The 26290-nt window shown below is 39.2% G+C and overlaps 1 protein-coding gene across 1 annotated transcript; it reads right to left on the reverse strand.

Moving 5' to 3' along the window:
- Positions 1-2286: 2286 nt before the first annotated feature.
- On the reverse strand, positions 2287-24552 carry cd28.S (CD28 molecule S homeolog). The gene is made up of 5 exons (XM_018238968.2): positions 24475-24552; positions 24237-24326; positions 7282-7632; positions 4389-4501; positions 2287-2976 (listed from the first exon to the last, which is right to left on the reverse strand). The coding sequence occupies exons 2-5, from the start codon at positions 24289-24291 to the stop codon at positions 2863-2865; spliced, it is 633 nt and encodes a 210-aa protein (XP_018094457.1). The 5' UTR covers positions 24292-24326; positions 24475-24552; the 3' UTR covers positions 2287-2862.
- Between the last annotated feature and the right edge of the window lie 1738 nt (positions 24553-26290).

Consider the following 26290-nt stretch of genomic DNA (forward strand, 5'->3'; position numbering starts at 1 on the left):
GTGGTTGGAGAAAAGTGATTGGCTATAGAATAGGGATCCTTGAAAGTACCAGAAAATAAGTGACAAACACAATTTTTTTTGGTTAGGGATCTTTTCTGAAAATTCTAGTATGCCAATTAAAGTTAAGGTGCAGTTCAGGTTGAATCTGGTTAAATCGTTAAATTGTGGATTTGGTGCATCCCTAATCTGACCTGTAAAGAAAAACAGATATCTTTAATAGATTACTTCAGTGCACAGCAAAGCTTTAAATTATCGTGGTGCTTCTTTCCTCCAAGACCTCACCGCAGGTCTTCAATGTAAATGCAAAAGAGTGAGGAGAGCATGATTACAAAACACAACATATTTCAGGCCACGTACACCCTTTATGAACACTTGATAAAGGGCGTGCGTGGCCCAAAACATGTTGTGTTGTAGTCTAAAATAAATCACTTTGTAGCAGTTATTCTGCCTTCGGATTGCTCTCCTCACTCTTTTGCATCTACATTTAAGGGCACATTTACTAAGGGTCGAATTTCGAAGTTAAAAAACTTTTTTTCGATTGAAAATGGCCGTTTGTGATCTGACTAAAAATCGTTCGATCGATTGATTAAATCATTTGAATGTAACGATTTTATAAAAAAATACTTTGGCTACTCAAAAGCCAAAGTGTATAGGAGGTCCCCCATAGGCTAAAAAAGCAGGTTTAAGGTGGCGAAGTGTCGAAGTTTTTTAAAGAGACAGTACTTCGAAGTCTAAGTTGTTTTATTTTTATTTATTATGCTCTGAAGCTGCTAAAAATCCAAAAATACTCCAGCTGGCAAAATCATGTAGAAGTCAATGGCAGATGGTCCCGTTAACAAATGAAACATGTTTTTTACCTTCAGGATTGTCTGCAGTTTTGGGCTGTTTGGGGCTGGTTTTCATTCGATAATCCGATAAATTTGAGTTGTTCAGGGGACAATTTGATAAAGTTGAGTTTTCATAGCGACAATTTGAAAAAGTCGCACAATTCGAATTGATACACGATTTTGTTTCAACTTTTTTCCGCACCAAGTTTTTTGTTTTATTGATAAATTACGGGGATCAGGTTTGGGAGTATGGTCAAATTTTCATTTTTTTAAATTATACGGAGAAAAAGTCAAGTTAGTGTATAATCCAGTATGGCCTCCAATCTCACCGGGGGGGGGGGTTAATTCATGTAATTGAGGACTTTCCATACTATTTATTCCATGTTTCCAGTAAAAATGAACTCCGTATGTGTGTTTTGATTAATGGCTGTTTCATGCACTTTATGCACAGTCTAAGCTAAAATTTGGTGCCAAAGAGCCTCTTTTCTTGTCTGTATAATTGCAGACATATCTATCTTGCCTTTTTAACCTGACTTGAACAGCAAAGGGGACTCATTTTGGAGCATGAGCACCAGGACCCACTGTGGAAAGCGGATAAGCTTATCCTTATAGTCTAAATGTCCATGCTTTCTATGGTCCTTAACTATACTGAATTGAACAGCACCTATATTGGTAAACAATACAAACATTGTAACCACAGTCTACAGTGCTGTCATGCAGAGGTGGCACATCGTATATGTCTTTTAGTGCTTAACCTGTTTTGTAAATCATTTTGAATACAAATGAAAGGAAAACCTCTTGCTAGCAACTTGTTTCTATATCCATATATTTATTGTGGAATATTAAAAAAAGCAACCACATTTCTAAAAAAACCTATACTAAAAAGTATCTTGCCATGGTGAAAGTAACATTTGTTGATTGGTTGCCAATTTTTATTACATATTAGATTTAAAGTGGCATATCACATGTAGTATAATATATAACAGGATCTCACTATTGAGAATTTTAGATGAATGCATTCCTTATTTTACATAAATACTTTTTGGGGGGGTCTTGCTAGGCCTGTAGCACACAATGTGTTTTCTCGGCCAGCATATTTTAGCTGGTCTACAAGAGGCCAAAATGGTGCTGGCTAGTTCTTATTTACTTCAATGAGCAATCCTGACTCTGCTAGGGCAGGTGATTCTCAGCAAAAATTGTGTTGACTGAGACGTGCCCAAAACTATACTGCCTTCCACTTATTTACGTACTTCAATGGGCATTGCAGCAATTACAGGATATTCTTTCTCACAATAATTTTGTAAGACCAGTGACAACAGCCAAAACATTGACATGTTAAACAGAGCTCAGATCAATACTACCTGTTGTCTAAATTGTATAGGGCTATTAACAATGTCCAACACAGTCTATGATTTAGGCTAATTTACAAGGGCAACACAGACACCAGCAAAACTTCATACAAGGGGAAAATATCTTTTAATTCTTTTGCAGTATTTCCATGCTTTGATTATAGGGTCACAACAAACCATGATGGCTTATTTACAGTAGGGATATTTTATCCAATATGCATATTTCCAAGAGTGGTGAAAATATATTATTTTGATTGCTTCTTGTAGTTAAAATCTCAATCAGCATAGTATCCCTTGTTTAATGCTAACACAATTTATTATTACTTATTGTTCTTATCAGAGTCATTGGCTGGATCAGATAGGAGGTTTTTGTTTTGCTTTTGTTGGCTTTATCGCACAAGAGTTTTTTGTTTGCTGTTGTTAAAGTCTAATATTATCTATGAGATGCAGTTTACTGTCAATATTGGTTTACATCAAGATTTTACTCTCAATAAATAAAGTCACAGATTTTCCTAATACACATTTTTTACACATTTTTGTCTTGATCTTGCCATGTGGAACTGAGAAATGAAACAGCTATATTTGAGTGTAGTTATAGGCGCAGTTACACTGCTAGATTGTGGATATCCAGGAGCAGTCACCACTATGTGCATTTTGTTGCAAGACTCTGGCATCCTAATCTGCAGTCAGCGAGGGCGACAGTGAACAGGGGTGGGAGCATAAGGCTGATGACACTTTGGCCTTCGTGGTACCACATTGATGTATTCACTCTGCAGTACCCTTGTTCTCCTTTCTTTTTTCTGTAAAGATAACAAAATACAGTGAAGAGCCAATTCTTGTTTTTTCAATAAAAAACAAGAACAATATTTAGGTTTGATACATTATATTTCTAGATATAGCAAGCACACTGAAATCAGCGATAAAGTCAGGGAAAAGATGCCTGCAGAAAAGAATTGCCATAAAACCTAAAAGCTAAGATTCTTACAATACATACAAAATCACCGTCAAGTATATGGCTACTTCATTTAATATGTACTTCAATATGATACAATTGGGTAGATATTTACCTAGACCAACAAAACAGTGCCTTAAAAAAAACAATTTATACTCTTTGGGGGGAATGTAATTAAAGGAGAAGGAAACCCCCAGGGCGCTAAACCCCTCCCCCCCTCCCCTGTGCTGCCCCCCCTCCCTCCTCCCCCCTGGCCTACCTGTCCCCCTGGGCAAATGCCCCTAACTTTTTACTCACCCCTCTGCGCAGGTCCTGTCCACGGAGTACGCAGTCGCCATCTTCTCCCACGCGCGTCTTCTTCCTGCTCTGATCGGCGTTTTCTGGCGCATGCGCAGTAGGAACAGGTACCGGTACGGCTCTACTGCGCATGCGCCGAATGTCACGAAGTGAAATCGGAAAACTTCGTGACATTCGGCGCATGCGCAGTAGAGCCGTACCGGTACCTGTTCCTACTGCGCATGCGCCAGAAAACGCCGATCAGAGCAGGAAGAAGACGCGCGTGGGAGAAGATGGCGACTGCGTACTCCGTGGACAGGACCTGCGCAGAGGGGTGAGTAAAAAGTTAGGGGCATTTGCCCAGGGGGACAGGTAGGCCAGGGGGGAGGAGGGAGGGGGGGCAGCACAGGGGAGGGGGGGAGGGGTTTAGCGCCCTGGGGGTTTCCTTCTCCTTTAAAGTCGCAAAGAGCAAAACAATTTGCACCAAATCTACATCTCGCAATGTAATATTTTTCCTTAAACTGTTATTGCATTGCGAATTTTAATTGCGCACTCTTAAGAAGTGCTTGAAGCTGTCGTAATCTTTTGGAACTAACATAACGACTTTTTCAGTAAGAAGTTTTATTACGCATTGGCGCAAACTATAAGATTCACAAAGGTCACTGTCACTGTTACATTCCCCCAGTTAAGTCTTTACATCACATGGCTTGAAGAAGGTTTTGTAGATGTATACACATTATGTAAGGCAATAATATATATATTTAAACCTTAGAACTTAAGAGAAAAAAGTTGTTAATTCAAATAAAAAATGTCATGAAAATGAATATAGAAGAAACAAACGTTATTCATTGGGTGCACACAAGTGGACATTATAGCAGGCTACTCGTTGTACCAACAAACTGTGCTGCACCTGCAGATCCTAAAGAACAATGGAGCAGAGCAAACTCCAGGAGCATTAAAGAGATAGGAATATATTATGCTTACCAAAATGTAACAAAATGCTGCGGTAATAGCAACGCTGTATGCTGCCAAAACTCCAATGACAACCAGAGGCCAAAGAGGTTTTTGTACAGGGGCTTCTCCCGTAGGGACTAACTCTGGAGGGGGGAAAGTAGAAGTTTGGTTTTACACACTCTGTTTATAAGGCACCAACATTATGCTAAAAGGTAAATGTTTCTATCATAAATAAATCCACTATAGTGGGTGCTTAACAAAACTATTTTTCAAACTGCCTTTATTATAGTTTCTTAAAGTTCTTAAAAGAACAGTAACACCAAAAATTTAGAGTATTTAAAAGTAATTCATTTTTAATGTACGGTTTCCCTGCACTGTTAATTTTTTTTGATGGTTTGAGAAAGACTACTACTGTATACTTAAATAATATAAATAAGTTGCTCTGTAGCCATGAGGGCAGCCATTTGAAGTAGAAAAGGCTCAGGTTCACATAGCAGATAACAGATAAGCTCTGTAGAATACAATGGGAACTTTTCAGTTATCTATTATTTAACCTGTGCCTTTTCTTATTTTTTCAGACTAAATGGCTGCCCCTATGGCTATACAGCTGCTTGTTTTTATAAGCGATAGTCGTGTTTCAGAAGCAAACACGCCAGTTTTACCAGTGCAGTGCAATATTACATCTTATTTTAATTACTTTAAAACACTTTCATTTTGTGGTGTTATAGTTCCTATAAGTGATGGGAGACACAACTCAAATGCACACAGAGAAGAGCTTTAAAGTTAATACTTTGTATAACATATGATAATAAAGTATAGCCATACTGAGGGGTCATTTACAAACATCTAAGGCCAAAGTCCAAGAGCACTAACCAGTGCTGAAGCATTAAATAAGATATGTATGGAAGAGGAATTGATCAACATTAATAAACTAAGCTAAATATGTCACAGTTTCAATAAATGGTTTACATGCTCCTGTGCAAAAGAATGTTTTTTAATCCATTCCAATAAACAGTAAGTGCAGGGGATGCTTTGCATCTTGTTCCCTATTGTAAATGAGACCTTTTAAGCTGATCTGTGGAGTGCAGTTTGCGGACTTTGCAATTACATAAACTGTACCTTGACTATTTAAGATGGTACTGTATTTTATCTAAGGGTGGCTATACATGGGCAGATTTAAGTTGTTTATTCTGGTACTTTAGACCAATTCGTCCGCTTATCTGCCCGTGTATGGCCTTCTGATGGGCCTCCCTGACTGACATGTGACCAAAAATTGCCTAGATACTAATTGGGCAGGTTAAATTTTCCCCGTGATCGAGGACTGCATTGGCTATCTGATGTGGACCTTCCCATCGTTGTAATTCTATTGTTTGACCCTAGGGCTGAACAATCAGATTAGCCCAACTTTACCTTGCCTTTGGTGGGCATATTATTCTACTACCTCTCCAAACAAGCTAATCTTATAGTGTTTTTGGCAGCTTTAGAGCAAACTACTGAGAGAAGCCACTGTGTTAAGCTTAATATAAGTGTGGATAGTCACATAGATTGAATTGTACATAGCACATGAAATGATTGAATGGGTAATGGTTTTGTTTTAACTTATTTGGTTGATTTTTTTTGCATTAAGACTTATCTTACAAACAAAATGTGAATATATTATTTAATACTGTAATGTGCATATAGGCTCTAAAGCAGGCAATATATAAACTTTCCCCAGACTGAGATCTGTCTGTGTATTAACCCTTTAATTAGGAGCATTTCAAACAGTCCATAATGTATATAAATATCTTATAAGTGAAAATGACATAAAGAAAGAACTGGTAGAGAGATTGAGGAAGGGGATTTAAATATACAAGAATGGTGCTAAAAATGCAGTGTGCTTGTTTTATTAATTACCATCACCATCTCAGAAAACACAATCAATAATATATTTTTCAACAGAGAACGGTTCCCCATCCATATGTAATCCAACCAATGAAGGATTAAAGGACATCTGTTGGCCAAAAATATCATCCCCAACCAAAGGTGCAGGTTAATAGAGCCTGCACTCCTCTTGGGGGTAACCAGTGTCGGACTGGCCTACCGGGATACCAGGAAAACTCCAGGTGGGCCCAGATGTCAGTGGGCCCGCCTGCTTCTAAACATTTGGCCTTTTTCATGGCCTTTCCCTATTTCTAGGCTAAATTAAAAAGAGAGGCTAAATAGATGGAATAATAGATTATAGTAAGTAAAGAAAAGAGAATAGGAGAATAGAGCTTGAGTGAAGAGAAGAAGAAAAATAGTACTGTGGGCCCCTGATCTAAGGTTTTTTGGTGGGCCCCTGGTGTCCCAGTCCGACACTGTGGGTAACAGTAGTTTTTTTTTAATTATCCCCCGCCAGCGCTAGGAAACTCGCACAGGGAGGAAGCGCCCTGTGCGAGTGGCTATGTAGTGCATAGCACATGCACATAATGTGCTTCTGACATCACACACATGCACATAATGATCAAATGTCATGGCAAAAAGGGCCCTTTAAGCAATAGACCCTAACCCAACTGTTAAAGAGTTGGGTTTCAAGGAGAATCCAAAGCTATTTCCTATCCCAAAGGCCATAAACCATACCTGGTTTATGGCTTTTGGACAGGGGTTAGATTATGTAGTTCCCTATACACAAACCCAGTGCTTTATAACATAGCATTTTATTTTCCTCCATCCTCGTCTCTATTGGCTAAATGCATTAGCCAAGTGACACATAGCCTATAGCCTAGTTGTTTGTTAGAATACAGTATATATAAATTGCTGTACTTAAGGGCAATGCAGCGTATATGTATATATGTCTTCCATACAAGACAAGTTCCTAGGACTGTATTATTATCACACTGACAGCTTGTATCTCAAATTGAACCTACAAAATACCTGACTGGTGTTTATGGCTGTTCCATACCTTTTACATGAATGACAGTGCCATTGTCTTGGTAACGGGTATAAGGAGGTGGATACATATCCTCTTTGCGGAAGAAATAAATGTCTGTGTCATTCTCAGTCAGTCCCGACAGATATAGGGTGATTTTGCTCTCAGTAGGAATGCCAAGGCACTTAATGGAGTGGTTATTGTTAGACTCAAACGACTGATAGGAGGAGTTGAAGGATCCACTGCAGACAGTGATGGACTTGTTTACCCCTCTGAGCAATGATACCCGGAATTCTTTGTTATCTTTAAAGTTGTAAGCAAATGTTATGTTAATTTGTTTTATTGCTGTATGAACTGCTTTCTGTTGTGTTTCTGATGAAATATCTGCAAGAACAAAAACAAACAGTTAAAACTTCTTCTCATAATGTATTTGGAATTGCATACTGTAGCAAGAACTCTGTTGCATACTCTAGCATACTGTCTTTTATCTTATATCTTTTCTGGATCACAAAGATTTAAATATTTCTCCTCCAGCTAAAACACACTTTGGGGCATATTATCAAAGGCTAGAAAGAAAAAAGATACTGTACACAATATTTTTTCAAATATATCCCAAATGCCAAAACAAGTCAGAGATCATGTTTCAACCTCTGGGGCAGAAGTGCCTATGTGTCTTCACCAGCACCACCTGTTAGGACCAGCAAGGACTTGAACTCTTTTGTGTGTGGTTCCAGGGCACATGCATTTGTCTTGCGGCTGGTCCTGAGCTGTTCATCTATATCAGGGTTAGGCAACCCGCGGCTCCGGAGCCTCATGCGGCTCTTCATCCTGCTTGCTGCGGCTCGGTCTTGCAGCTTTGCCTGTCAGGTTGTCTATACAGCCCTCGCACCTGCTGGTGGCTTCTTGAGTGTGCGACCACGGTAAACTAGCGGTAAGCTTACCGTGGTCGCACACTCAAGTAGCCGCCAGCAGGTGTGAGGGCTGTATAGACTTTCCAGGAGTGACAGGCAAGACTGAACCGCAGCAAGATGATTCATCATGGTCCTTACCGCGGTCACACACTCAAGACAAGAGAAGGAAGATCAGCATGGAGCTTCAGAAACAGAAGTCACATTAAACAGATGAGAACACTAGCATTTAATAGGGCTATTCAGTGTTTAATTTATTTCAAAGTAGGTCTGCACAACAAACTTCACTTCTGATTGTTGTATTCTGTTGTTGTAACAGTTAAAATTAAAAAAAGATTAAAACTTTTAAAAGTTTATAAACTGTTTTGCGGCTCCAGACTATTTTTCTTTAGTGGAAGAGGGGGCAAAATGGCTCTTTTGATAGTAAAGGTTGCTGACCCCTGATCTATATGCTCCTGACTCTGCCTGTTCCCAGTCTGTCTCCTCCCTGGCCTTCTCCATCTCATTACCCTCATGTGTTTCCCATCTCCATTTATGTTCCCTTTATAAGCCCAGCCCTGACCCTTGTTTAGGGCCCTATAGAGTTAATCTTTTCACCATTTCCTTGGGTTATTGGGTAGGATCCCTGTTACAAAATAACCTTTACAGTGAGAGACTGAGAGATTTGATGACACTGCTCTGACTCACTCCTATATAGTGTGTGCAGGGAGTAGCCACTTCCTCTGTTGCCTCTGGATGCTGATCCAGCTGGATGTGCTCAGGGGGACTGAGTGCAATAGGCCCAGAAGAAGGCATGTGTCCAAGTCGGGGACCAGGTAACCCCGTGAATGAGGAACAGATATACTAGGCCAGACTTGTCATAGTCTCTCTAGGAGAGAAAGGCAGAGAGGTTAGAGAGAAAGAGCAGCTGAAGCTCCAACAAGGATTTGCAGTAAGGGAGTAGCTTCCCAGAGGCTCTATGTGTTGCCTCCAGTCAGGGACCTCAGTGAGGAGGGACTGTAGGGTAGAAGCTGCTTGTCTGACAACTTCCAGGAGGGAAAGGTTGTACTGCATTTGTCTGTGTACTCTCTGTGTGAGCCTGCCTTTGATTTGTGTGAACTCTCAATATGCTGTTTTCCTCAAGCTCCTGCGTGAGTACTGAAACCTGTGGTCATTTGCCCTCTTTGGCATAATAAACCGTTCCTGATTGTTAAGAACCTCCTGGCGCCCAAGTTGTTTTGTGTGCACAGTAGCCTGGGGGGATGTAGTTGCACTACACCATAGAGGGAACACTTCCACTTAGCGAAGGCCCTGCCCTGGGTGTAAGTCGCGTGTAACCCATGCTCTAGTGTTCTAGCTGGTGGATTAACCCCAGGTGGCCCAAATAGGTGTTACACTTGCTCTGCGTTTGGTCATTGTGTATTTCCCTGCAAGACTTGCCGTCCAAGTTCCAAGTGCCTGTATTCCTTCCAAGCTCCTGTATTTCTTTCAAACTCCTGTATTCCAAGCTCCTGTGTTCCAAGTTCCTTGTTCCTGATTCCGATGTTCCTGTGTCCTGATCCCTACCTTCGTGGATTCCACGGTTCTGACATTGGCCTGTTTCTGACTATGATTCCTGATTGCTGTTTTCCTCATCACTGCCTGTACTTTTTGTTTGCACCTTTTTCTGTAAGTTTATTCTTTATTAAACTATGTTTTATTATAGCTTCAAGACTCTGTCCTGCTATCAAAAGGTATACTCCAGGCTTCCCATTTACTTGTTACCTCCTGAATACCTCTCTGGAGTGTCAGAGCATTATACTGCCCCCTCTTTTTAGAGAACATAGACCTGCTGCCAATCACGGCCAATCAGCAGGTCTCTGTGCTCTAAAAAGAAGAGACCTGATACAGAAAACTGAGAACTTGGTGAGCAAAGTGCAAAAAAAAAAAAGAATGTTTGTGGTAGTTTTCTGCAATATGAACCAGGGTACAGGAACTGTATTTATTTTCCTTCCACTGTAAATAAAACATGTCGGCAAAATATTCATATTCTATATCATTTTTGTAAATGCAGTAAAATATTAATACTTTCTGATGCCTTTCATAAGTCTTTCTAAGTGAAAGCTATAATAGTAAACTACAAAAGGGCCATAGATATCCTGTAAATGATATCCTTATAAATGGTGTTGATGCCATCAGTTGTATTTAGTGGCTAATTAAAACTTGTGTATTAAAATGTACAGAGTGTTGTAAAATATGATAGTATTAGATTTTATCTTAGAGTTCTTCGGCATTGTGTTTTTATATGGTCATTGGACTTCTAGATGACTTCTAATATCCTTATATTTTACAATTCTGTTTACATTATCCCCTAAATAATACACAAGAGCCATGAACATCCTGTAAAATATATCCTTATTAATTGTGATAAGTAATGTCATATGTTACAAGTGCTCAATGATGTAATTTGTGTCACATGACTCACAAATTTGCCTAATACCTGGCTTTGGGCTAAGCTGAGAGTCAGCAACCCTAGGGTTAAATGAATACAGGAGCTACACAGAATGCGCATAGACAGTTTAAAATCTCTGAAACTACTTAGAATATTAATATAAAATACAAAAGTGAGCAGAGAAGCACACTGAATAAGTGCAAAAAAAAAAAAGAATGTTTGTGGTAGTTTTCTAAAAACTTGTGTATTAAAATGTACAGAGTGTTGTAAAATATGATAGTATTAGATTTTATCTTAGAGTTCTTCGGCATTGTGTTTTTATATGGTCATTGGACTTCTAGATGACTTCTAATATCCTTATATTTTACAATTCTGTTTACATTATCCCCTAAATAATACACAAGAGCCATGAACATCCTGTAAAATATATCCTTATTAATTGTGATAAGTAATGTCATATGTTACAAGTGCTCACTGATGTAATTTGTGTTACATGACTCACAAATTTGCCTAATACCTGGCTTTGGGCTAAGCTGAGAGTCAGCAACCCTAGGGTTAAATGAATACAGGAGCTACACAGAATGCGCATAGACAGTTTAAAATCTCTGAAACTACTTAGAATATTAATATAAAATACAAAAGTGAGCAGAGAAGCACACTGAATAAGTTGACATTATTGGGTTTAGATTCCCATTAAAAACACTTTACACACAGCATTCTGGCCCTACATTATCAAATGATGGCAGCTATATCTATCTGACACCTGTTAAGATTAGTGGGTATGCTTATAGGTTGGATTAACATATATGAGTACAGATAGCTCAGTTAAAATCAGTAAATGAGTTAGTAATCTCTTGGTGCCCACACAGTAAGGCATAATAAGGGAGTTCCACAATTTCAAATGCAAAAGAAAACAGGAAATATACAAAGAAATGCGGAAATGCAGCAATTACTGTCTCCAGATGGTGGTTGAAATACTGCATGTTTATGAAGTAAATATGTTGTAAAGCTCCTCTAGCAGATACAAAAAAAGAAGCTGTGTCTGGGAGATACTCAATGAATACATTATTAAGCAAATCCCAATGCCTTATCTGGAGTAGAGCTTTGGCTGACACTGTTTTATTGCTGCTCTTTGGAAAAATGGCATTTAGACAAAACTGACAAGAAAAGTTGTGTAAGTGATTTTCTATAAACCTGTAGTAATTTCCAATAACTTTGTCTTTACTAACATTTCAGTGGTGCATCTCCTAGAAATGGGAATATTTTTTTTCTTGCACTTTGCAAATTGCTTTTTCTCTTGCAATATGGCCGCATGCCTCTGCTCCTTTTCAAAACACAGAGACGTTCATCTGTTCCCTTCGATTGGAACACTGCCTGAGTTAGGGAATGCTCTATCCATAAGAAGCGGGAGAGGGAAGGTATTTATGCATCCCCTCTCCCACCCCTAGCCATCCCGTTTAGAAACTATACGAACTGTTATTGACTCTCTCTCAGTTCTTCCCAGTTCAAATTACTTTCTTAATAATGTGTGTCATGTGACTTTTTAAGTTTGCCCTAGTCCTGTAACCTAAAGTCATTCAGCAGATGTATTGGTCTAGTGTGTAGGACCCCAACCTTTTTCCACATGATCCACATTCAAATGTATAAAAATATAAAAGAGCAACACAAACATGCAAAAGGTTCCTGGGGCTGCCAAATATTGATTCTGATTCTGACTTGTGAGGACTGACAGCCTACAGGAAGCTCTTTCTGGCAGTACACATGGTTTTTATGTAACAAAAACTTGCCTTCAAGATAGGAATTGAAAAGTAAGCACATGGGAGCTACTGGGGACCACTGGGAGCAGCATCCAAGGAGTTGGTGAACGACATGTTGCTTGTGAGCCACTGGTTGGTGATCACTGTGTACTAGAATAATGAAAGCAGCTATATGGCTGCACAGAGTTACAGAACTAGGGCCATATTTTTGCATTACCAAGATGCCTCCTTACATAATGTGGCTGTGGTTTGGTATAAAGTCTGTATAGACTTAGAATAAGGGGGTGATTTACATACACAAATGCAAAGTAGACGTTCAGACACTAATTGCCATGTTTTGTATCCATAATGCAGTGTTTTACCATAATTCCAGGATAATTGCAGTAATTGTGCTCAAGGCTTCCCAAATGTCAATGTCAATTGGAAGGGACAGGCAAGGGCAAAATAATGCACAGGCTACACTAGGTTATAGCCTAGGGGCTCAGTGTGATCAGGGGCCCAGCTAGCTTTTTTCAATTATTATTAAAGCACTGCGTATCTTGACAGCGCTATATAAATAAATGATGATGATGATTTCTAATAAACTTGGATGCACACATGCCTTGATATGCACAAATGCAATCCCATCAGTTGCCTAGAAGGGGTCCTGTTTGGATGTAACCCAAGGGCAGGGCCCACATCAGGCAGGCTAGACACATTGGCAACCACATGGAAGGGTTGGGTTTGGGCACAACAATAGACTTTCAACAATATGCTTTCTCCATTGTATCCCACCCTTGTGGCGTTCATAAATGATCCATCTAATATTTAAAAAAATAATTTCAATACCAAAGTATATGCAATCACATATGCAATCAATCCGCTGCCGTGTGCCTGTCACATTACATCATAGGGAAGACCCTTGTTTTTTTATGAAACTTCAGTTTCCTTTTCATTCTGGGGTCCTCCCAGACAGCACACACACACACACATCTATGACCTAGATTAATTGACTTGCAGAGTTTAGCTGAGCACATCATTCACCTTCTGGAGTTCAGGAAGTCTTGTGTGCAGTATATGATAAAAAGAAAACCGCAATGTGAAAATAGTAAAGTGAAATAATAAAACAGAATATGTTTCTGGGTGTTGCATGCTTGTTACCATGTTTGCTACCAGAACTACAGATAAGTGACCCTTGCTGACCCTATTTTGGAATATCATAAATGTAATGACCTGTTCTCCAGAACTAGGCCAAGACTGGGAGTCAACATAGGCCCTGGCATTCGAAGTACACCAAAGAGGCCAAAACAGCACCCACCAGCCCACTAAATAGTGACTGTCTATGGCATCTTACAGCATTTGCCAGATCCACAGGTTGCTAGTCCCGGCCTGTGAATGTGCCTCTGCCGTTTCATTCCACAAAACAAAATGATATTAGTTATCTGCTAACATGTACAAAACAAGAGCCATGAATATCCTGTAAATTATATCCGTACAAATTGTGATGTTATTGGTTGTAAGTATTGCTAAGTGGTGTCTTTTTTGGCACATGACTGAACCGTTGCACTATAAAATGAATGTAAAGTATAAGTCCACTTGACAATTAATGTAAAGTATAAGTCCACTTGACATTCCATGATCTATAAAAAAAAACCATGTGCCTCTGGCCTCATGCCTTTGTATAGTCATAGAACTGCTCAGTAGCTGTTAATATGCTTATATTTTGCTATAGGAGGTACATTATTTCATATATCAAGGAAGGAAAGTATAATATATATATATTTCAGTGTACTAGTTAACTAAATAATCAAGCAAATGATGGAAATCTGTAGAAAGAAATGTGTGGAAAGAATTGTAAAAAAAATCTTTTGTTGATTGGGTCACTGCTTTGATGATCATGCTGGATTTTGGAAGGAAATTTTTTTTGGGCAAATCACAAGCCTTTTGCCTTTTTCTGCATATAATAAAACTTGTTTATTATTTTACAGCAGGAAATGTAAATGCCCACTGCCTAAAAATCTCTTTCAAAGATAAAAATCTGACAAATACCTAAAATAATTTGAACATGTGATGTTGGTTAATGAAAAGAGATCAGATCAGATTGAAGAACTGACCAGGTCTGTAGCAAACTCGTCACATTATAGTATGTATTCATTTAACAATACAGGTAAGAAATCTGTTATCTGGAAACCTGTTATCCAGACTCCATTATAGCCAAATAATTCCCATTTTTAAAAAAGATTTCCTTTTTCTCTGTAATACTAAAACAGTACATTGGCAAAACAAGCATGTTGGGTTTATTTATTATTTAAATGATTTTTAGTTTAGTTTAGTTAAGGTATGAAGATCCAAGATCCATTGTCTGGAAATCCCCAGGTCCTGAGCATTCTGGATAAAAGGTCCCATACCTGTATAATATTACTGGTCCACCCAAGCTTTGGTCCACCTTTTACAATAACCTGAATGGGGATCATGGATTAATAATTATGGGGGTCTGATGATTGGAGTGAAGCTGCCAAAAGTAGCAACAAAAACATCCACCTGGCTACCTTTGAAACAACTGGTCATTTTATTATTGGAGACAAACAAGAGGCACATTTATTAAAGGTCGAATTTCAAATTCATTTGAAATTTTTTTACCTCAACTCAGTTTTTTATACTCAAAATTAGATTGGGGGGGTTATTCTCTTGAACGAATACAGTATTACCTACCCGAAAACTCGAAATGAATTCAAATTGAATTCTACTAAACCCGAAAAATGTTTTTTCTCCGAAAAAAACTGGAATGTCAGGAAGGCTAGTAACATCTTCAAATTGGTCACCGAACCTCTCCCATTGACTTATACATGAACTCGGTAGGTTTTAGGTGGCAAATAGTCGAATATGAATTTTTAAAGGGGCAAGGTTGGATAAAACTTGAAAATCAAATCGAGTTTCGATTATTCACAATTTGATAGTTTTGACCATAAAAAAATCTGCCCCTAATTGTTTCTACATGAGACCTGCAATTGCAGACTTTCTTGGCTTGTTTGGATCTTACATTCTCATATACAGTATGTGAGTCCTGGCTGATTTGAAGTATATATATAGAACTTCAAAAAGAACCACACTCTCAGGACTTAATTTAGTGCAAACAAATGTGATTTATTACAAAGTTTCGGCTCCTAACTCAAGCCGTCATCAGGATCATGGGGTCATCCTGTCATCCTGATGACGGCTTGAGTTAGGAGCCAAACGTTGTAATAAATCACCTTTGTTTGCACTAAATTAAGTCCTGAGAGTGCGGTTCTTCTTGAAGTTCTATGTTATATGTTTAACCAGCGCCCAGGCAGTGACTACATTTTTTGGATTTCTGTGTGCTCCAGCTTATAGTTTTATATGTATATAAGTTTTATATGTATATATATATATGACGGCTTGAGTTTGTAAGCCGAAACGTTGAAATAAATCTATAAATCTACCAGCTTTTTTTCACTTATCAAGACCTATGTGTGCGGAAGTTTTTTTGCTTTATATACTGTATATATATATATATATATATATATATATATATATATATATATGTGTGTGTGTGTTTTGTAATTGAAGCTACATATCAGATCAGTTGTAACAAAAAGGAAACTTTGTATTGAAGTATGAAATGTCATCATGAGATCTAAAATGCCATTTAGTTGTTTGCATAAGAGTGGCAGGAACATGGTTATCTTGCTGAATTTAACACCCAGGAAACATGCCCAACAGGCAAAATTGTAACCACTACACAGCAGGCACCTGCTTCCTCAGTTTGTTTATATATAGACAACAAATGAGACAATATGGCTGTGAAAACATCACAATTCATTGTGCAACACAGAAACAGAGAGTAACACACACACACATATATATGTGTATATATATATATATATATATATATATATATATATATATATATATATATATATATATAGTCCAAGCGAGCGTGGAACGCACACCATAAGCAATGTCCAAATGCTGGGTGCCAGTCTGTACAATTATACAAATATCCCATAGGTGACGGCACTCCAAATAATAATCAGGATACACAGGTCATCAAGTCATAATCGAGGTTTATTGGTGGACCAACGTTTCGATTCCGTATTGGAATCTTCGTCAGGGTGAGAACAGTGCCCAAACACAAACAGCCAGTTTAAATACACAAAATGGCGCCAAAACCCTTGTTGCTAGGGTGCCTAGCAACCACCGTGAGGTAAAGAAAAGAGTGTAAAGTGAAATAGAAAGATAAGAATATGGAACGTGAAGCCATCAAAACATTAAAAAATGACAAAGACTTGGTCATACGGCCCGCAGATAAGGGAGGAGCAATTGTCTTACTAGATTATACATATTACAGGCAAGAACTACTTGAACAACTGACGGATGCAAACACCTACAAACTTCTCCAGGGGGACCCGACTGTGAAATTCAAAAAGGAATTAGACATGGTCCTGGGTCTAGCAAACAATGCGGGATGGTTAGACCAGAACACATACCAGTTCCTTACCACCGATTACCCAAAGACTCCTATCATTTATACTTTACCCAAGGTCCATAAATCTCTCTCCTCCCCTCCAGGAAGACCCATCATTTTGGCTATAGGCTCCTTATACCAACCAGTTGCCACCTATATCGATCATTTCCTCCAGCCCTTTGTACAATGTATGCCCTCCTATACACAGGATTCCAGTCATGTCATTAGGAGACTCAGAGATCTAACGAACATCCAACAGAACTGTATATTAGTAACTATGGATGTCAGGAGTTTATATACGGTGATTCCGCACGGACAGGGCATTTGGGCATGCAGGAAGGCTCTACTGACCTCACCACCAGAGACCCCTCCTATTGAATTTTTGCTCCAACTACTGGAACTGGCACTGACCAGGAATTTTTTCAGATTTGAAAAACTATACTACCTACAGGTCTCTGGAACGGCGATGGGAAGTGCGCTGGCACCATCTTATGCCAACTTATTCATGCTTGAATTTGAATCCAACCACATCACCCCCCTATTAGGAAAATCGATACTTACTTACTTTCGCTATATCGATGACTTGTTTTTTATCTGGACTGAATCAGAGGAAGCTCTACTAGCCTTCCATCAATATCTGAATGCTTTGGATAACCCCATCAAATTAACCATGGACTTCAACAGATCCAATATAAACTTCCTTGATTTGAATATATTCCTGGAAAACTCAGAAATTGGCACAAGATTATTTAGGAAAAGTACCGATCGTAACTCTATCCTGCATGCGTCCAGCAATCATCCGTCGGCCACTATCAGGGGCATTCCCTTCTCACAGTTCCTCCGTGTAATCAGGAACAACAGCTCACGAAATACGGCAATCACACAACTTAAGGATATGTTTGAGAGATTCCTTGAGAGGGGATATCGCGCTGACATGCTCGTCCAACAACTGGAGAGGGCACTTGAACACACACAATCTGACTTACTCTCCAAAGAAAAAAGACACAACGATCAGACTAATCAGATGATTTTCACTACAACATTCTCTAAAGCATCTCTGGGACTGGCCACAAGTGTGAGGAAACATTGGCCAATGCTGAACATGGATGAATCCCTCTCCCTCCACCGGGCGCCCAAACCTATGTTTGGCTATAGGAGGGATAGGAGTCTTAGGGATCTATTAGTACAAACAGATTTTGTGAAATCAAACACAGACACAAATTGGCTCACCACACATAAGAAACCGGGTTGTTACAAATGTCCAGATTGTACTACATGCAGGAGCCTTTTGACTGGCGCGGATTTCCCTCACCCACACACAGGTAAAAGATATAACATCACATATAGACTAAGCTGCACGTCAACATTCGTGGTCTATATCATAACATGTCCATGTGGCCTATACTATGTAGGGAAAACTAGTACTTCCCTAAAGGAACGAATTGCTAACCACCGATCTTCTATTAGCAAAGCACTGAAGGAGGGCAAGGCACTGCAACCTGTGGCGAAACATTTCTTAATAAAAGGCCATCCGTTACCCTCTTTTAGATGTATGGCGATTGACTTTCAACCCCCTCTAGCTCGTGGTGGCAATCGGAACCAAGCCCTATTGAGACTCGAATCAAGATGGATCTACAAACTTGACACTGTAGCCCCTCGTGGGCTCAATGAGATACTTCCCTTAGGATGCTTCTTGTAATACTGTCTGGAACATATCCAGAGGAATTCCCTCAGTGTGTTCCAGCTAACCAAGAACTGTGAATACTGTCTACTGCTTAATATTGTCTATTGTCTATTGTGTAAGCTTGTATAAACTGGTACATGTGTCTCCCTCTGCGACTATCATGACAAATATATTCCACTTGGAAATATCCCATTTACTTACTTCCAACCTCCTGGCTACCTTTCTGCTTTTAACACAAACTTTGCTTTTAACTCTTTCTCTTACGCATCTTGCCTTACGATAGATGCCCCCCCATCCGTCTCTGGAATGTATAAACACCCAGATCATGCCTAAATGGGTAGCAGGTGTACCCAGAAATTGCCCAAATAGGTAGCAGGTGTACCCAATGATCGCCTGAATGGGTAGCAGGCGTACCCCAGAATACCTCAACAATGAGGCTATCACAATTTTGGACAAACCCGCTATGGCAACGGAGGGAGGACCTACACCGGTGGCTTGATAAGTGAGATGACAGGATGATGTGACACAGCGCTTTGATTATGCTATTTAATTTGGCCTCCGGCTCTGTGGTTGCCTGGGATACGCACCAGTGCGCCTTTGGTGTACGGTGCCCGTGTCTGAACGGGCTCCCACTGACAGCCAGCCTCGGCGCAGTCCATGAGACTAGCAGGGCTTTGACGGACACTGATGGGGGCTGCCTGCGTTACTTCGCAGGGACGCGCCTACCGGCTACGTCTCCCTGCTTGACTACAGTGCCTCTCTATGTGCGAACCGCATCGGTTACCTGGCAACGGTAAACAGCGCTCGTTGTCACTGACCCTGCCTGCAACTTCCGGGTTGCGGACTCACCGCTGTTAGCCTGCAGGACGTGGCGGTTCCAAATTACTCCACTAGCCACCAGGGTTTGTATCCGATATGAAGCGCAGTAACTGGCAGATCTCTCTATACGGTAAGGGGGCCTGATGGGGCTCTGCGTATTCTTATCTTTCTATTTCACTTTACACTCTTTTCTTTACCTCACGGTGGTTGCTAGGCACCCTAGCAACAAGGGTTTTGGCGCCATTTTGTGTATTTAAACTGGCTGTTTGTGTTTGGGCACTGTTCTCACCCTGACGAAGATTCCAATACGGAATCGAAACGTTGGTCCACCAATAAACCTCGATTATGACTTGATGACCTGTGTATCCTGATTATTATTTGGAGTGCCGTCACCTATGGGATATTTATATATATATATATATATATATATATATATATATATATATATATACATAAAAACCGATACATACATTGTACAGATATTACAAATATCTGTACAATGTACAAATTTCTGCAGTTTTTCCCAAAAATTATTCTTAAAAAATGGTGCCTGCACTCACTTGCAAAGTAGGCATAAAACATTTCTCTTGTATGTTATTCAGACGCCCTTAAGCCATCATGCTACCCCTATTTAGTTATGAAGTGAAAATGCAATTGCATACCTCCCAACTGTCCCTTTTTCGGAGGGACAGTCCCTCTTTTGACAGCTCAACCCGCAGTCCCTCATTTGTACTGGAAAGTCCTTCTTTTCTCTGCACTGAACAGCCAGAAAGAAACAGTTTCTCACTTAATTGGCTTTAAGCAGAGCCCAGAACAGCTAACAGGTGCAAATAAGATACTTTATAACAATTGTGAGACACAAAAACACAGTTTAGATAAGGAGAAATATTTTCAAACTTTCATAAATTGCTGCGCTACGTGCGGAAAAAAAATTTTTGTCCCTCTTTTTACTTCCAAAATGTTGGGAGGTATGCAATTGTCACAACTATATATATATAAATTGTGAAGGGAGCAAAACCTTGTACAGAATTGAAAAGAGATCACAGATTTAAAGATGAAAAAGAAATGTACTCCAGTTTACTTGTGACTAGCACACGTATTCATAACGGCACATTGAGGGAAAGCTAGCTAATGTACTCAGTATATGGAGCCAGCAGTGAGTTACAGTCTACGTATATAGTGGAGTTGATTATCTATCTTCTCACCTGATTATATTGGCAGACAATGTTTCTCAACCCCTTTTTGCCAAGACCTCACATGCTGTTTGCTGTTACTATCACATATATGTTACAGGTGGCTTCTAACACTACTTTTACATGGTATTTCACATTCTCTCAAAAGAACAACTGGAATGCAATGTCTTACAAACTAAAAATAGAAATATGTTTACAGTGAAACCACAAAAACGTAGAAACCTAGAAACTCAGAACACAAATACTACATTGCCAGTATCATAGCATTCAGTAGAACTACTTCATACCCCAAACTAGGGTTGCCACCTTTTTTGTTGACGAAAATGGGCAGGGGCGGGACGAGTGATGTCAGGAGGCGGGTGGGACTGACGACTTGGAGATCAGTGAATAGCTGATCGCCATGTTATTCAATTCAATGGGGCAAATTCACTAACCTGCGGAAATTCGCCAGCGCCGGCTTCACTCACATCGCAACACTTGGCCAGGCGTAGCTTCGCCAGGACAAAGCTAATTCACTAAAATCCGAAGTTGCGTACAGGGTGCCGAACTCTAGCGAAGTTGCTCTAGCGTTACTGCGCCAAGCAAGGCGAAGTTGCGCTACCGTTGGCTAATTTGCATACGGCGGGAAGTTAAAGTTGAATGAACGTATATGTTGCAGCAAATACATTACATTACACAAGACCAAGAAACCTTAATAAAATAAAATAAAGTTGTTATATTGCCCTACACATGTGCCCAGTTTATAGTTTATGTGCTATATGTTAGGAAATGTATGTAGGATCCTGGGTACCCAAAAAAAAATTTACGGACTTTTGCAGCCTATCACCCTGAAAAAGTAAAAGACGTCAGCATTTTTCAACTAAAAATGGAAGAAGCCCTATACATTCCATTGCACTTCGTCTGGTCTGAGCTTGTGAAGGCAAGTCTGGCGGAACAGGTAACGTTGAGTAAAAGGCGCATCTTAGTGAATGAGCAAGACTTTGCCTTGCGTAAGAGTGCGAAGTAGCGCTAGAGTCTATCTCCTTCGCTAGCGAGGTTACGCCTGCGCCCGTTAGTGAATTGGTGAAGCCCCGAAATGACGTCACGCTGGTGAATTTTCGCTAACGTTAGTCACTTCGCCCTTTAGTGAATTTCCCCCAATGTCCTGTTCAGATTTCCTAATTAGACAACCCTTCCAAAAACCGGGATGTCCTGGTAAATTCCGGACAGGTGACAACCCTACCCCCTACTAAAGTGATGTGCAGGGCCAAACCTTTAGCTCAGACTAAAGCAAACTGGTGCCTACTGGATCCATAAGTTAGATACACTACCCCCTAGAGCTTGCAGAGCATTGGCAGTTTGTAATCTCCTCTGAAAGCAGAGTTTGTGATAAATTGTGAAATTGTAAATTAAATTACCTCTACCGCCTGAACCACTTGTAGAATGAACTCGACTATATCTGTAAACTTAAGATCAAGGCAGCAGCTATGGTATGGGAGGGGCTTGATTGCAAAGAGCTCAGTATTTCTGGAAAACTAACTCCATTGCTTCCAGTTGTGAGAGGGGGAGGTAGCAAGAGTAAAACCAAAACAATGACACATTATTAACGTATTATATGTAGAAAAAAACTTTTAAAGGCATAAGAATAAAGGCAGAACACATTTATCTATTTATTTGGCTAATGTATATTGCCCCTTTAACCAAAGAAGTTATTATAGTAGTTATTATAGTAGTTGTTTGCCAACACCTTGAGTGTCAGTGTTTGCATAGTGTTAGCACTGGCAAATCAGCAAATGTAGCTAGTAAAGTTCGGACTTCTATTCTTCCCCATTCAAACAGTAACCTTTCCGCCGGTGCGCACAGAAAATAAGTCAGCAGGTAAAATATAAAAAAGGCTGTTAAAATACAACCCAAATGGTTACTGTTCTCGTACGTAATGTATACTGAATATATCTGTAAGGCATAAGCTAATGCCCACTGTTATTTAGTTCACCTCAAAGCTCAAATGTCTCTGATTTACATTACGTTTGTGCTCCAGGAAGCATGAATGACATCACTGGACAGCAGGAAGGCATAACATGATGTCACTATGTTGCTTGCCTTATCATAGGTCAGGGTGTAGAGAACCAATTTTTGAAACCCAGACCTGACCCGGATCCGCAGCCCTGACCCACAGCCTGGCCCGCATTACCAGACCCAACCTGCAACTGTCTTGGCCAAAACTTGATAGCTGACTACCATTAAACAGGAAGTGCTGTTGCTGCAAACCAGAAGTGACATCATCAGAAGTGGACGGGGCCTAATCTTTGCCCTTATTTGAAAATCCTACCCGCAACTCGATGGTTACCCTCTTTGTTTGCAGTTAAACTGCGGGTACCCAACTAGTTGCAGGGTGAAAATATATTTATGTAATAATATTTGAATTCTTATTGCTTATATTTAGATATTTGTAAGGTCAGTTAAAAGCAGATGAGTAATGTAAAAATTTTGCATATATGCAAAGAAACAACATTCATAGTTATACCCTAATACTTTCTATTTACAAAACCCCTTAAAGAGAAGCCCTTTGCTTCACAGGTAAATAAGTCTGCCGTCTTTAGTTGAGAAATGAACCTTCCCAGGAAGCCTACTAGGAGTTGTGGTGACAGGCTGGCTTATGCACATCTATTTTTTATATGAAAAAAGAAAGAGGGCAATAATTTGGCATATTAATTTTACAATTAAACCTTTTAGATGGGAGGTTTTAGTTATTTAAGTCCGACCCTTTTTGGAAATTACTGTCAGATGAGTTAATCTTTAACTTCAGTGAAAGTGAACCTGAGATGTTTTCAAAAGCCAACAAAAATGAAGACTTTTGAAGTGTGAAGCTACAAGAAACCTCAACTGCAACACGGGGTAAAAGCACAAACACCTTCTACTTAACACAACAACCAAGTACAGTTAATAACCACAAAGATCTCACCCCAAGCAAGGTTACAGATTGTTTATCAAACCTCCCTCACTGAGTATATTAATAACCAGTTGTGACTCTGAAGCTGATATAGCTGGTTATATTTTATAGATACAAATGATATAACCATTACCATTGTAGCTGTACAGCTTGGTTCAATGGCACATATACAGGAAACTTACGATTGAATCCAAATCCAGGCTATGAAAATGATTTAATTCTCTTGAAATATCCATTCAAAGATATTTAAATAAAAAAGCAGATTAGTCTTGTTACAGTTGCAAAATAAATATGCTTTCCTACCTGCAATATGCAATAAGCTTCTACTATATGAATATATCTTCTCTAGTCTTTCCCTGAAATTCCATCATAAATTAAATTACAAAAAGGTTTTATTATATGAAATAAAACCTATGTGAAAAAAATATGCTTTTACTTTTTAGTTATGAAAAACGACCCTCTTCAGGAAACTTGACCAATTAAAAAATGTCTTTAGAATTAAATGAATGAAGGAGATAGTTTTGGTGTGGTACATTGCCATGACCATGGATATATACAGAGTGCAAAGAAGAGGAAGCTTTCTAGAAGGTTAATTGCTTTCTAAACAAAATGCAAATATATGTGTGTAGATCCTTAATTTACATGGTATGCATCTCTTCTAAACCAGATAAATTATTGAAGAACTATAATAGTTACAAAAATCATAGCTTGTTTACATTATAATAAATATATACATATGTCCAAAAATTGAACAGCAGGTTTCAATAAAATAAGTATGCACCTGTTGCCGATATATCACTATAAAACCTATTATGTAACATACCTGTGCATTGAGTCAATGTAATGCAAGTTAGAACGAAGGCCATCCAGAGACACATTGTAAATCTAAGTTTCAATTTTCAGCTCCATTAACCTGAATAAAAAATGAAGAGACATAAGGTCCAGGTTAAGTAATTTCTCTTACACAAATTGTTCTACATAACAATTAATCCGTTAAGGCTTTAAGTCTGCATGGAAAAGAAAAAACACTTGAAAGAACTTCATTGAAAGCTGACTGCTACCTGTGTATATCATTCTTTCCTTTGTGTCTCTCCGCCTCTACTTTGCACCAAATGAAACACATAACGGGCTGTCGTTCAGCATTACTATGTAAAAGACAGGAAACAAGTCTGATGACTTCAGCCTTTCAGTGAGACATTTTTGGGGAAAACAGCATATGTTTTTTTAAGAGACTCAACATTTCTCAAAAATGTTATTGTTTTCCTGTAAGAAAGAAAAATGAGCAGCTAATAAATGATGCCCTTATATCAGAGTAAATCCCAGGTGTTGTATGAGACAAAAAATTAAAGTATCTATAAAAATCTGAGGTATAAATACATTTTTTAAAGGATTCTTAAATATGTGAAGTTCATCACAGTAGTCTTGCTGCTAAAAGAGATCATTTTATGTTTTGGGTTTCTAATGATTTAAGTAAAACCATGGGCCTGATTCACAAAAGGTCGATAAAGTGAGTGTTATTTATAACATGCCGTAAAAATGGCATCACTTCTTGTATTTTTAGAATTAATGTTCGATTCACTAAAAGTACTCTTGTCTGACCTAAGAAGCAATGTGCTTGTCGTAAGTGATTTTTGGTGCAGTATTTTAACCCATGTGATATTGTAACTCGTTATTTTATAGCACACAATATTATTATGCGGTATCACCCAGGTAACCATTAGCTGTTACTGGTCACATGACTTCCGCTAATTCAGCTGTCGACCGCAAGATGGAGGATGCAGAGATACTGAGTGCGCAATCACTACTGCAAGTGACAACATGGCCGCCCCAAGCGAGAGGAGAGTACTGATTCTGGTGAAAGTCGTGATTACGATTTTATCATAATGCAATGCCAGCAAGGTAGGAAAATGATTGAGCGTGATAGAGGTGACAGTAGTAGGAGGCATGAACATAAGAACAGAATGCAAAGAAGGAAAGAAGAGAGTAGGAAAGAGCAAAGGCCAGAACACAATAAAGGCAGACTTGTAAGCAGCAGGGAGGATAACTTTTATATCAGAGGGCAAAGTAGCAAACATGGAAGAAGTTTTACTGACAGTGAGAGTGCAGGGGAAAGTAGTTACGGCAAAAGAGAAGTTCATGAAAAAAAAAAGAAATCTTGTGAAACAACTCCTGCAAATTCACCATTACAATTGTCTAACAATGACACAGATGAAGAGGGGCCTCACTACATTTCTCATGAGAGCCCAGAAGCGTTCTCAGACATTGAACTTACAGACAAAGGATATCTTCATGTCACGGTTGGCACCCTAAATTCAGAACCAATGCTAAGCAACCTGTTCTCGGCTCTTGCTTCGCCTTTAACAGCCGCCTTTCACCTCGGGAGGACCCCTTGGCTAATCGGATGCCGCCAGGTCTTATTAAGAGAGGTGCCAAGCGGAAAGGTTGTGAACGAGCAAAGGGGCACGACGGGAATGCGATGTCTTTTGGGCAGAAGGTCACGTACATACGTAATAACACGTAATAACTCACAATACACCAATGCATTAAACACTCTTTCACTATAGTCAGTTCGTTCCTACTGATTCAACAAGTACTTTAGCATACCAAGGGTTAATCAGCATACACACAGACTAGCATTTCCATTCAGCATGCAGAGGGTTAATGCCCACAGTTACACTCTTTCAGGCTAGTTTCGTTTAGAGCACCAAAGACAATCTTATTAAATTCTCTTTAATATTATAAAAGATATATATACAAAAAGATGTTACAAAAAGAGACATACATTCAATAATACAATTACAAACAGTTTATAAAATAAAAGGGAAAACATGGAAAACCTATACTTAACTCCAAAGGTATAGAATTCCTGGTCCCGGA

This window comes from Xenopus laevis, chromosome 9_10S, assembly GCF_017654675.1.
Source record: "Xenopus laevis strain J_2021 chromosome 9_10S, Xenopus_laevis_v10.1, whole genome shotgun sequence".
NCBI classification, from domain to species: Eukaryota; Metazoa; Chordata; class Amphibia; order Anura; family Pipidae; genus Xenopus; species Xenopus laevis.